Below are 12,149 nucleotides of genomic sequence, written 5' to 3' on the forward strand. Positions count from 1 at the left end.
CCTTTGAGGGACGATTCGCCAGCTCACAGATTCGAATGTGAACAGCTTGCCCTAGAGACCAGTCTAGGAGTCAGAAGAGACAGCGGTATCATTTTGCGAGTACTTCTTGCGCAAATTGTTGGCCATATTAGGATTAGAGACATGGTCACCGGAGGGGGTTGTGTGTGTTCGTATCGCGAGTATGGGTTTCGGCACCTAAGGTTTTACGGTGATCTGCAACGCAAAAATGAAATGTCTCCGATGAGTGCAGCCCAAGCATCGGGTATACATAATGTCTTTCGTAGAAAGATCCTTGGCAAAGGTCATCTATTGATCTTGTTCTACGGCAAAATTCCGTAGAGAGAAGACCGGAACGGGTGTGCTCCGTAAGTTATTCAGGACTGACGTTTATCGTAATAATCAAATTCTGTCCGTGTAACAGCGCCTCTTCAGGTTACAAAGAACACTAAGAGCCCAGCAATCGAATGCGGAATATGAGGCGGAACGGGACGGCATTGACTTTGGGGTAGGTTTTCCCCAGACCTGGCGTAATGTTAGCTTCGGGTCGGTGAAATTATTTTAACAGTACGAAAAATTTAGAGACAACCAGACAAATGCCGTCTGGGTTTCAGAGAGAAGATTAAATCCATCATTGCCTTGCTCTCGCCTATATCTTAACCAACCCTCAAAGAAGGAAGGTCAGGAGCGGCGGGCATGACGTCTGACTAAGGATGATACGAAAATTCATCATCGGTAAAGGGGGAGGTAGCATGGAGCAAAATAACTTACATGGATATCACATTCGACTGAATCTCATCATTCACCATGAGCATACGTACGGCGAAGAGTCTTCGACCGGTTGCTTTGGATAGAACGGAGTACCCCGTAAGCAATCTCAGGACGGCTGAGGTGATCCATCACATGACCTTGAAAATAGCCCCAGGGGTCTCCGCCTGGAGTGGTTAAGTTAGTCCGCACTGGGCATCCGAGGCCGGCCTGGCGGGAGATTTTCGGTTAGCTGAATCATTTGCAACAAAGGGAGGCTACGTATTGAAGCTAGACTTCAATGTTCTATCACAGAATTCCAACTTGCAAGTGTTCCTTTGATGTTATGCTCGAATTCTCGAAGCTACACAACGCAACGTGACAATTGTCGCGAGCTCGCTTCGCGAGGATAAAATCAACATTATCGGCGATTCATGTGTCCTGGCTTGTCTGATTTCGAGAACCAGGTGGCTTGGTCGAATCCGCTTTTGACGATGCCTCCCATCGGATCTCCTCCGTAGACGGCATCGACTTTGCTGATGGTGCGCGCCTGGTTCTTGAAACATCTGTTGATGGAGTTGTTCGTACCTCGCGAGACTAGTAGTATGCTCAGCCACTCACTCGCCTGCAGAAGTTTGCGTTTCCCGCCACCGGCGGGAATGTGTACAATGTGGAGAACATCCACCCGTTTCCTTGGTCCACAGCGGCGTATTCCCAGGGACCGGCGGATAGGATATGCATTGATAAATCATTAAAGGAAAAATGCGTTTGTCTCTCCGAGCAAAGTAGCCTGCTTTATTCCGGCGACGATCGAATCTCCATTAACGGTTTGCGCAGTCGTGGATTCCCCTGATGGATGTTTAAACAGTCAGAGGCATGCCAAGGCACACCAGTGCGCCGAGAGGCGGCGCAAGGGAGGCATGAATGGGATAGGTTTTCGAAAGGTGGACAGTGCTGTGATAATACGACGAGAACTTGGACGTATGTATGATAATTCTGAGTACATACTGCCCAAAGTCCAAAACCGGTTTCTACGAGAGATATTCTCTGGGTGCGCGTCTTCTTTCCCTCGCTCGCTATCGATGCATGGTGGCTTTCTTATTTATCAGATAGTACAAGGAACCGAGGGCGAACTGCTCCGTTCGAGGACCCAGGACGCCGGAAGTTCCACGTTGTCCTTGGTCTGCCTCGTTCCCGTTCAGTATTCTTCCATGTAGGGTCATGCAAGCTTCAAATCTGTCCCGATTTCCGCTGTACAATGTAAATCGGACAGTTTCGGTTGGTTGCCACCAAGCTGGATATTTTCAGGTCGTAAGTCATCATGAGCGAGGTTGAGCGATTCAAGGAAAGCAACGGCGTGCGCAAGGTCGTTCATCCATTCTTTTCGTAGAGGTAGGGGTTCCAACATTTCCACTTTAGTAACGATCCTAGTCTGCTGGTCCTGAACATGATTGTTCTGTGTATCCTAGAAGAGAGGGACCTATCTAGTGACTAGATTAGAAGACGCACATGTCAACTGCCAATAGAGATCGCAACTCTCATATACTCGAGGAAAATGCCGTTGTTTGAGCAGAAAAACACTGCACCAAAGAGGGGCAAGGCGGATGTCGCGAGAAAATATAGATTTCGAGTTCCTTACCAAAATTGCTCTCTCGAACTCTCCAGGCTTTGGAACCTTGTCTACAATGCGAGGGTGGACCTCATAGACGGAGGAGATGCCTCCTCCCCAAATCCAGGGCACACCAGCAAATCGGTTGTTGGATATCCATGATAATAAGGCAATGTGAGAAACAATGCCTAGGAGAGTAGGGGCAGAAAATATTTTGTGCTCGAGGAGAGGAGAACGCGAAGGAGAGGAGTCCCAGCCGCCTAATGCATTCGATTGGTTTTGGTTCGTGTCTCTTTGGTGCCTTATTTGTCAGGCCAGAAAGCCATCGCCCCAGTGATGTTTACCAGGATAGAGCATTTGTACCTACCAAACAGGCCACTGTCTTGCACTCATAAGGCCACGACTTACATCAGCTTTTTAAGCGAACCCTCTATTGACACTGTAAGCTTGGACAAGAATAACAGCATGGCGAGTGCTCCTCGACTCAAATTAATATCCAAAATTCACCCCTTGCCTCCTTCAAACTCTTGATTGGAAATGATATCATGGGAAAGCTACCCATGTTCACCATATTCCGCGTGGGTGGAGAGCGCTTTCGGATCGGCAGGGATGGTACAAAAATAAGCGGGCCCAAACTCCTTATGTACCAACAGCGACATTACAACTCTGTTCTACCAGTTGTTTCTCACGAGATGATGCAGATAGCATGCTCGTCCGTACGGAGTACGGAAATGGCACGGCAAATATCGTCATTTCTGATCTGTCTGTCCTATGCCCTGAATATGCAAAGGATGAAGGTCGCAGCGGCATGATCCGGGTTTGTTTGTTCCCTTAAATCCCCGACTGTCAAAGTTGGCCGATCGGAGCGGCATTACGGAGCAATTATTACTGTCAATCTTTCAACCAAATTTCTTGAGGTCTGCCGTTCTCGTACTGTGGAAAGAGGATAGCTGGCTTCTCTGTGCTCCGTATCCCTTTTCCATATTCGATGATTGATAGGAAACATCGCCATCACCGTACTCCGTACGGAGCCACCCACTGGATTCTTGAAGACAAATGTTTTCCTTCATTCTCCTTTTCCCATTGCTTGCTTGGAATGGCCTCGAAAGGCTTCCCAGCACCACTCTGCCGCGTTTGCCCATCGCCCTGCGGGCGGCAGCCGAAGTTGACAATTCAGGATGGCGCAGCCGGGGCAGACGGAGCGCCAAGCTACGGTCAGCGCTGAGCAGTGCCACTTCATTGCCAATCCGTTTCGAGATCTTTTAGGCCGATATTCTCACGAAGCCCTCATTGGAGTGACCTTCAGCTGAGTGCGGCACACTGCGCTTTCATTGGTGACCATTCACAATGCCGGTGCTATTTAGCGCGCTGGAGCTTTTCCACATGGACTCCACATGCGGGCCCTGGACCACTAACATCATCATACAGATTTTCAACGGAGCGCTCCGTCCATAACGCTCCATTCTTTACGAGCGTGAAGGGTCACGCTTGAAGGAGGTAACTCGCGTCAGCCTCGAGGAAACCATCATTAAGCCATGATGTTCCCCTCCCTTGCTAAAATTGGAAGCATCATTCTTCCTGAGAACAAAGGCCTTTGGCCATCTTCCCTTGTGTGAAGTTTTCACCCCTTTTTACGGATGAGAGGCTTCTCATTTTCGTTGCTTTCATGTGCATGGGGCAATAGCCGTCATTGCTAGCCCACACCTTTGTTTAAGGGAGTGACATCTTTGTCAAAGGGTCTTATTCCGCGCTACCCTGTTTGTTTTGAAGCAAGCCCGCAAGATATGGGGAGATTTGGCTGTGCTTTGGTGTCTTTGGCTCTCTTGTCATCTGCACCGTTGAGCTTTGGAAGGGTGCTATTGGGCTCAGATGCGTCAGTACTGCCAAGGTCGAAGGAGCAAGAACCATGCGCATTAGTGGCTGCAGCGCAGCAAAAGCAACTGTCGGGGAATAAAAAGGGTATGTACAGAGTAATCTCCATATACACGCGCTTTTTTTATAGTTTCTCAGTAAGGCTAACACGAATTTCTTGACCGGCTTTGCAGAGAAGACTTTTCGTATTTCAGCCGAACTGGCTCATGCCTGCTTACAATCGGTCCCATTCAAAAAGCAAGATGCTCTCCGCTTGATTGACGGCCTAGATTCTTTCTGGCACTGGCAAAGCACCATTGACTACCTGAAAGATCCTCCAGAAGGTTATCTGATGCCAGCGACGGATCTTGATAAGGGAATATTACGAATTCGAAACAAAGCTGCTGCGAATAAATATGAAAATGAAATCGAATTCCAACAGGATATGCTCGCTCTCGTGAATAGCGTCCACGATGGTCATTTTAATTTATATCTGGACGCTATCAACATTTTCAGTTTCCGCCGAGTAGAGTTTGGACCGATAGTGTCTCTATCTTTAGACGGCAAGAGCTTGCCCAAGGTCTATTCTTATAGTATGTTTTTTGGATTCTCGTTGGTATAGCAACTGGCTAACTTCCAACAGATGACTTAAATGGTAAATCGAATGGCAAATGGAGGCCCAGCGCTATTAAATCGATAGACGGCGAGGATGCGCAACAATGGCTTCGCCGTCTTTCGTACCGCGGGTCCGCGCAGGACCCTGATGCACTATACAATGCCCTGTTTTATAATCCCCCAGGCCATATACAGGATGCCGCTGGTGCCTTTTTCACTGCTCCCGGAGTGTATACTGAGCCTCAAATTCATGTTGAATTTGAGAATGGAACCAAGAAAGAGTACCAGAATGACGCGATCTTCCACGTTGATTTTGATGGGGTGAGGGATGGTGAAACATTCTATAAGAAATTTTGCAGTGGAAATATAGATCAAGCTCCAATGCTAAAGAAAAGAGAAGTTGAATTGCAAAAGCGGTCCAGTGCAAGTCCCCGTCGACATTTTCCGGAGCCGGTTGTTGAATTTAGTGATGGTTCCATCGCTGGTTATTTCCTGGAAGGCGACCATTCCGATATAGCAGTCCTTTCTGTTAGCACCTTTGCGCCAATTAAAAATGACGACAATGTTAATGCAGAGTTCAGCAACCTGACGTCGACATTTCTAGCCGCAAGTAAGAAGGCAGGGAAGAAGAAGCTGATTGTGGATGTTACTTCTAACGGTGGTGGCTCTCTGTTCCTAGGGTTTGATTTATTCATGCAGGTACGTGAGGATCTATCCAGTTGAAATCCTCATCTCTAATTCATGATAGCTTTTCCCGGAAGCAAAAGTGACCAGTGCATTCAATCTTCGAGCGACGAAAGAACTTGATATCATTGGCAGAAAAATCAACCAGTTGCTTAAGGATCCAAAGACCATGGGTGGCCGGGGAGCTGCTTATGAGAGGAATGGAATTTTCGATCTCAACTCGTATGTTGACGTTGACGAGGGGAAATTTAGGTCGTGGGATGACTACTTTGGACCAGTAACTAACGACGATTTTGATTTCACTAACCTCGCTCTCTGGGATCTGGACAATGAAATAATGTCGCTGAAAACTAGCCGATTTGTTGTTGCAGGTTATGGATCCCGCTCCGATCTGCCATCCCAGGCCTTCAAAGCAGAAGATATCATCTTGCTCACTGATGCCACGTGTGCATCAACCTGTGCTGTGCTTGCAGACTTGATGAAGGCAAAGGGTGTCAAGTCAATCGTGGCTGGAGGACGCCCGCGTCAAGGACCCGTCCAAGCTGTTGGTGGCGTGAAAGGTTCTCAGGTTCTAACGTTTGAGCAGCTCTTCAAAGCTGCAGCGCATGTTTTTGAGCTTTATTCGACACCTCAGGAGCGGCGACAATGGGAAGACACTCATATTGGCGAGATCTATCGCACTGGAACATACGTTCTTGCCCGCACTGTTGGCGACGGAGCCGGGGGACGTATTAACTACCGAAACGCCATTCATCCGGATGACAAAGAGCGTATCCCAAGACAGTTTGTTAACGAACCCGCAGATTGCAGGATCTGGCATACTCCGAAAACTATTTTGGATATGGCCAACCTATGGTCTGTTGCTGCTAACACGGCATGGGGCGACGATGGATGCACACCCGGATCATCCCCCAGCGACTGAAGATTCCGGTTGTCGACGCCGACGTATAGCGAATGCATTTCTTGCTAAGTCGCTGATTTAATATAGACCGATTAAACATCGTATATGTTCATTTTCTAAAACCTCTCCGAGGTTTGGCGTCAGGCCTTTTCCTGTATTTAGGCATATTAATAGTAGTAGTAATAATCTACCACCACAAAATATATATCCAACTCCATATTCTATACGGAGGACGGAGTATGCCCACTGCCTTTCGTCGTCGGTTTGCCTCCTTTTATGGTGGCCGAAATGCGAGGAAGAATTAAGGCTGTGACGATCCATGGATCCGGGGTTGCGCCTTACCGTAACAGGGATAAGCAATAACGTCGGTCCAGCTGCTCCTCCATAGACGCCGCGAAGGGGGCTTGGTGTGACCAAGGAAAAAAAAAGTTCTGCTTGCTTGAAAACTCCCCCTGATTTCTTCATACTTTCGGTCCTTTAGGTTTGACTTACACGCTGCTTTCCTTTTTTGAAATTGAGGATCTCCTCTGTTCTCTCGCTTCATCGCGTCCGGTCGCGTCAATCACCCAGTCGCTCTTTACACCTGACTCGAGTTCGCGCGTACTCTGCCTGCGAAACAGACCGCCAGTTGTCCTTCGGAGCCCCTAATGATATCCAATCGCGCGTGTATCTAGGTCAACTCCGTGAACTATTTGCTTTACGTTAAGTTGTGGGGAGCCGTTCCCATATGTAGTTGTTGGCGCGGACCCTGCGAGTCCTTTCGCAATTCCATGGCCGAGACGGTGTCCATTACGATATGCGGTGATGGAGGATGTGGTACGTTGCGCCAGTACCCTGGGTCATAAATATATATTCCCCTAGCTACCACTATAACTCGACCCCGTACTCTTTACGTTGGGGCCCCCTGCACTTGCATCAATGCTGGTTACGAGAACCGCTCACCGGGTTGAAAATTCGTGAACTAGGCTAATTTGATTAATCTACAAAACTAGGCAAGTCGTCAATTACATTGCGACTTGTGAGGAGCCAGTGGACTCATGAGTTAGTTCCTCCATTCTTCCCTCTTCATTTTTGACTAGCAGCTAATCCTGTCTGGCACGTTTCCTACAGGTATGATCCAACTATCGGTAAATGCATCCCGAGTACAAGATTTTCATTTTTGGAGCCAATGGATATGCCACATTTCAGGCTTTTGAGAAGAGAGTTCTGACAGGGGCCCCCCACTCGCTATGCGTTCACAGAAGATTCATACTCCGTCACCCGTACTGTGGACGGCCGGCCGTATTTCCTTTCCCTCACCGATACCGCGGGGCAAGAAGAGTACCGTGGTTTATGGGCAGCGTCAAATTTGAAATCAGATGCGTTTCTTCTCGTTTACGACATTACGAACGCTTCAACCTTGGACGCCTTGGATTCTTTTATGGATATGATTGATTTGGAAGCTGAAAATAGGCTTGAGAGTAATCAGCGCTTGATTAAGCAGTCACGAAAGACTAGTCCAGGAGCAGAACGGTTTGCCGTAGGCATGGCCCCGCCAGTTACCATTGTCGCCGGAAACAAATGCGACCTCAAGGACGCGCGGACTGTGAGCGCAAGGCAAGGTTTGGAATGGGCTAGAAAGCGGGGGTGCGGGTTTATGGAGACGAGCGCAAGAGAAATGGTAAATATCGAAGAGACCTTTGCCCGTAAGTTGCGATCCTTCTTTTAGCTTAGTTTTACCTTGGCCTTGAAATCAGCAACGATCGAAGTATCTTGAAGTATGTGCGTGTGGCTCATATCTAATTAGTGATCGTTCGTCGCGTTGTTGAGGCCCGACGCATCCACCACCTACAACAATTCCCACCCACTAGCCAGGTCCTACCACCGCCGAGTTCACGACCGCCCATGGAACGAACGACCTCACAACTCATCGCGCATTCTCATACACCACCTCTTACAGCTCATGAGCGAGCTTTGAGCGATGCTGTATACAAGGCGCAGGGAGAGGGGTCCCAGAAGCAATGGCTTGGCTTAGGAAGAGCTCTTTCGAAGAAGATTGCGAAAATCCGGAAGAACAGTGATACTCCGGCCCCGACTACCGACACCCCGCGGCGGCGGAGCAGAGCAGAATCCTCGGCAGCAAGGTCTCACAAGAGGAAAATCTCTAGCGCGCAAAGTAAAGCTAACAACCATGAAAGCACAGGACAGCAAGGAACCCAGCGAAATGAACCAAGCTATTCTCGGGAAGATGATGCCCCCAAACCACAGGAAAGCGAGGACGGGAATTCTAAGGAGAGTTGGTGGAAACGAGTTAATTGCGCTCGCTCTTAATCATTTAATCATTTTATCATAATGTTTAATGTATATTTCCTATATCCGAGCTCAATGCATTTCGCTGAAATATCCTAGTGTGTCGATCATTCTCTGATGTATTCGTTTCGTTGCGATATAACTCCCCTTCTTTGACGTGTTAAAGGGGAACATGCCTTAGGGAATAGGGATCTATCCCTTCTAAACGGAATCGACTGGTCTCACGAGCTCGTTGCTTACGAGCCTTCTTCTCAAAGTATCTACTGAGGCTGGTGAAACAATGTGTAAGTTTTTTTTCAATTTCATATGATATGTACATCAGCTCCTGAGCTCCTCTCCAGGTTCTTTTCTATACCTCAGTCGGTCTTCAGGCCTCCTTTCTCTGGTGAGGCTGCGCAGGGCTCGCCAACCATATGGGAAGACACGAGATTCGATGTATGGCAACTGGAAATTAACTAATTTCCCGACTTCGACACATTGAACGTTCTTCAGTCAATAATCCAAGAAGCTCGGCTAACGCTCTCATGTTTCAAGCTGCGAATCATCGGGTCTCGCGAAAACCCTGACGAAAAACTAAGATCTATTTTTCCATGAGTACATCCACTTATTGCATCTAATGGTAGGCTCCCGTATTTACAAATTTGATTCAAGCGTCACCGCTTCCACCTCTTTGCCTTTTGCATAAATTCAACAAATTGAACTCAACTTATACCCGGAGCCACGGGCTTCTCGCGCCTCAACTTATCGTCACTTTCAACGAGAAATCCACGATACCCACACCCTGATGGATGCTACTCGTTGACAGTATATCAACATCCTCACATGCAAAGTCTGCGACGTTTTCTTCTCTCAAACCGCCACTGACCTCGATTAAGAAGCTTCCTCTTGGTTTGCCTTTTGCATCCCACTCATCTTTCAGCTGCCGAGCTGCTTGACGAACTTCTTCAGGGGAAAAATTATCCAACATTATAATGTCTGCGCCGGCACCGATAGCCGCATTCGCTTCCTCGATGCTGCGGCATTCGACTTCGATTTTGACAGCGAAACCACCAGCCGCTCGTGCAGCATCGACGGCAGAAGGAATCGCATCTGCGATTGTTATATTCTCGCCGCTACTGCTGTGAGATGCTCTGTCTTTATTGTAACAGGCCCAAATATGGTTGTCCTTGAGCATGGTCATTGAACTTAGGTCTTGACGGTGTGGATCAGCACCCCCAACAATGATACCATATTTTTCAACGAGTCTGAAGCCTGGTGTGGTCTTGCGGGTACCTGCTAGGATACCGCCCCATCCATGGGATCGAAGAATGGTGAGAAGGGATGATGCCCTGTACAGAAAGTCAGGCTACTGCCAACATCAACTGCGCCTTGCTGTGAGCGAGACGGCGGAGGCGGAAAGGATATATAGAACTCATACTTGGTGGCGATCCCTGAGCAACGAGCCAAGATATTTAGTGCAACCCGTTCGCCGAGGAGGAGTTTCCTCATTGGACCCCTGACGATGGCACAAACTGTGATAGGCTCGATTTTGTCACCTTCTTTGACTTTCCATTCAACGCTTTATAGAATTGAGCATCAGCCAAAAAAAGGTCATAATGAAAAGATTCAAGGTAACATTTCACCCGAAGACTTCATGAAGGGAAGACATACGTGCAACCTAGCTGCGCAAAAACCTCGTCGAAGAAAGGAACACCAGCCACCATTCCCTAAACGTTTCACTACAATTAGTCTCTTTCTGGGTTCTGAAGAGCAGGGCGACTCTTCCGTATTTGTGCAAGGACATAAAGCGGCTCCGTCAAACCAATCTAGGATCCTTCAAATAGGCACAAAACACCCAGGAGCAGGCACATAGATCATGCCCGATCCCATGCACCATGGCCAAGATAAAAATGAGCCGCAAATTTCGCGAGTTAGAACACGAAGCAATGTTCTGTGTGTAACGGGGACAGGATCCATCAAATAACCGCGTGGCCCTGACTGACGAAAACCAACCAAAGTGTCCATGCCATGCAAGAAGGAGAACTTCATACCTTGCTTTTGCCGAGCAGCTTCGCTTCACCCTCGACCTCTCCAACCACAAATCCACCATAATCTAAGCTCGGGCAATCCTCCTCCAACCAAGCAGCAACCATGCGCTTATGGGTCAATGGTAGTAGATTGTTAAGGGCTCCGTGATTAGCAGCCATGGCGTCTCTTCGTTATGTATCCGTTGATGCAATATTTTGAGCTCGTAAGGCGGGGTTGTTGAGACGCCTTGGAGTGTGGTCGGCTCAAAAGCCAATCTACCCCGAACGAACCGCCAAGCCAATGCCCGATGTTGAAACCGTCAGTATTCTAGAACAACTAACTCCGTAGTTAGTTCCAAGTGGGCTGAAAGTGACGCAAGACTACTTTTGTCCTCGCCCCTTTTGAGCACTCTACGCGGATGCTAACGCTTATTGATGAACTTTATTATGTATCTAATGACTTTTCAACCAGCATTTAATTATGGTTGCCAGGGCTGGGTTGAACTGAGAATTCGGCTAGGCTGAGACATTTCTGTAAAATAGCAAGGTCCTTTCCAAATGCTTATATACGCGTCAACGCGTTAGATACCCAGTTCATATTCTTCGGAAGGAAAACGGGGAACACGCCTTGAAAAGGATCTGTAGCGTATCATCATGTTTTGTGGGTTCTATTTTTCATGCTTATCAAAATAGACGCCGCGCAGCGCTCGCACATGTGATCTACCTGTGTTGGCTGCTTCGATATTACAGGGCAATATTGCTTCCTGCCACAGGTTTTTGTTCGAACAAATATCAGGTGGCCGCAAGAATATTTGTTGTAGAGTTGGCGACACATCGTAATCTGCTAGAGAGTTTCGTGGGAATCAACCAGACGTGTAGGCCTCGAGAGAAATCGATGAAATCTGAAATGGCTCGATATCTAGGTTCGGTTGATTGCTTTTGTCTACTCGAACGGATTTTCGGTCGGTCGGTCGATTGTATTCATTCATATAACGGAATAAATACAAATGTGTCAGGGTATCCGTCTCAGTCGATCAAATTTTCTCTCCAGGGTCTATAACTGGGCCCTCCAACAAACGCATATGCTTCTAACGGCCACTCAGGTCCTTCGTCTTCTTCAACCAACCCTGCAGGGTCGGTATTCATAGAATTTGTAGTAGCATCAATCATGTGCTATCGAATGTCGTGTATCGAAATTTGAAATACAGCGACATACTTATATTCACTCGAAAGCCACCTAAGACGAGACAATTGCAAAGAAGCCCCCAGGAACAATGAAATGCTCATGTAGATATTTAAAAGGACAGACGTATTGTTTCTATCACCATACTTTGTTGTAATTGTCCAAAGGTCAAGACTCTGAAACCGGACACCGACCAAAATGAAAGGTGAGACCCTTGAGTGCATGTATGTACATACATAAACTTGCATATCGCCTTATGCTGCGGGG

The 12,149-nt window shown here is 47.7% G+C and overlaps 4 protein-coding genes across 4 annotated transcripts; 2 read left to right on the forward strand and 2 right to left on the reverse strand.

Annotated features, from left to right (window-relative positions):
- Positions 1–1,677: 1,677 nt before the first annotated feature.
- D8B26_001213 (uncharacterized protein) lies at positions 1,678–2,480 on the reverse strand. The gene is made up of 2 exons (XM_066123474.1): positions 2,384–2,480; positions 1,678–2,228 (listed from the first exon to the last, which is right to left on the reverse strand). Exon 2 carries the CDS (start codon positions 2,150–2,152, stop codon positions 1,964–1,966), a length of 189 nt encoding a protein of 62 aa, XP_065979548.1. The 5' UTR covers positions 2,153–2,228; positions 2,384–2,480; the 3' UTR covers positions 1,678–1,963.
- A 1,511-nt stretch (positions 2,481–3,991) lies between these two features.
- On the forward strand, positions 3,992–6,425 carry D8B26_001214 (uncharacterized protein; the record flags this gene model as incomplete). Its single annotated transcript, XM_066123475.1, has 4 exons — positions 3,992–4,312; positions 4,399–4,797; positions 4,848–5,518; positions 5,568–6,425. The coding sequence occupies exons 1-4, from the start codon at positions 4,138–4,140 to the stop codon at positions 6,423–6,425; spliced, it is 2,103 nt and encodes a 700-aa protein (XP_065979549.1). The 5' UTR covers positions 3,992–4,137.
- Positions 6,426–6,842: 417 nt separating this feature from the next.
- On the forward strand, positions 6,843–8,788 carry D8B26_001215 (uncharacterized protein). Its single transcript, XM_003065239.2, has 5 exons — positions 6,843–7,220; positions 7,397–7,445; positions 7,515–7,531; positions 7,646–8,089; positions 8,191–8,788. Exons 1-5 carry the CDS (start codon positions 7,175–7,177, stop codon positions 8,712–8,714), a joined length of 1,080 nt encoding a protein of 359 aa, XP_003065285.1. The 5' UTR covers positions 6,843–7,174; the 3' UTR covers positions 8,715–8,788.
- A 462-nt stretch (positions 8,789–9,250) lies between these two features.
- Positions 9,251–10,984, reverse strand: D8B26_001216 (uncharacterized protein). Its single transcript, XM_003065240.2, has 4 exons — positions 10,724–10,984; positions 10,344–10,399; positions 10,111–10,251; positions 9,251–10,021 (listed from the first exon to the last, which is right to left on the reverse strand). Exons 1-4 carry the CDS (start codon positions 10,877–10,879, stop codon positions 9,430–9,432), a joined length of 945 nt encoding a protein of 314 aa, XP_003065286.1. The 5' UTR covers positions 10,880–10,984; the 3' UTR covers positions 9,251–9,429.
- Between the last annotated feature and the right edge of the window lie 1,165 nt (positions 10,985–12,149).

The sequence above is a fragment of the Coccidioides posadasii genome, chromosome 1 (genome assembly GCF_018416015.2).
Source record: "Coccidioides posadasii str. Silveira chromosome 1, complete sequence".
NCBI classification, from domain to species: Eukaryota; Fungi; Ascomycota; class Eurotiomycetes; order Onygenales; family Onygenaceae; genus Coccidioides; species Coccidioides posadasii.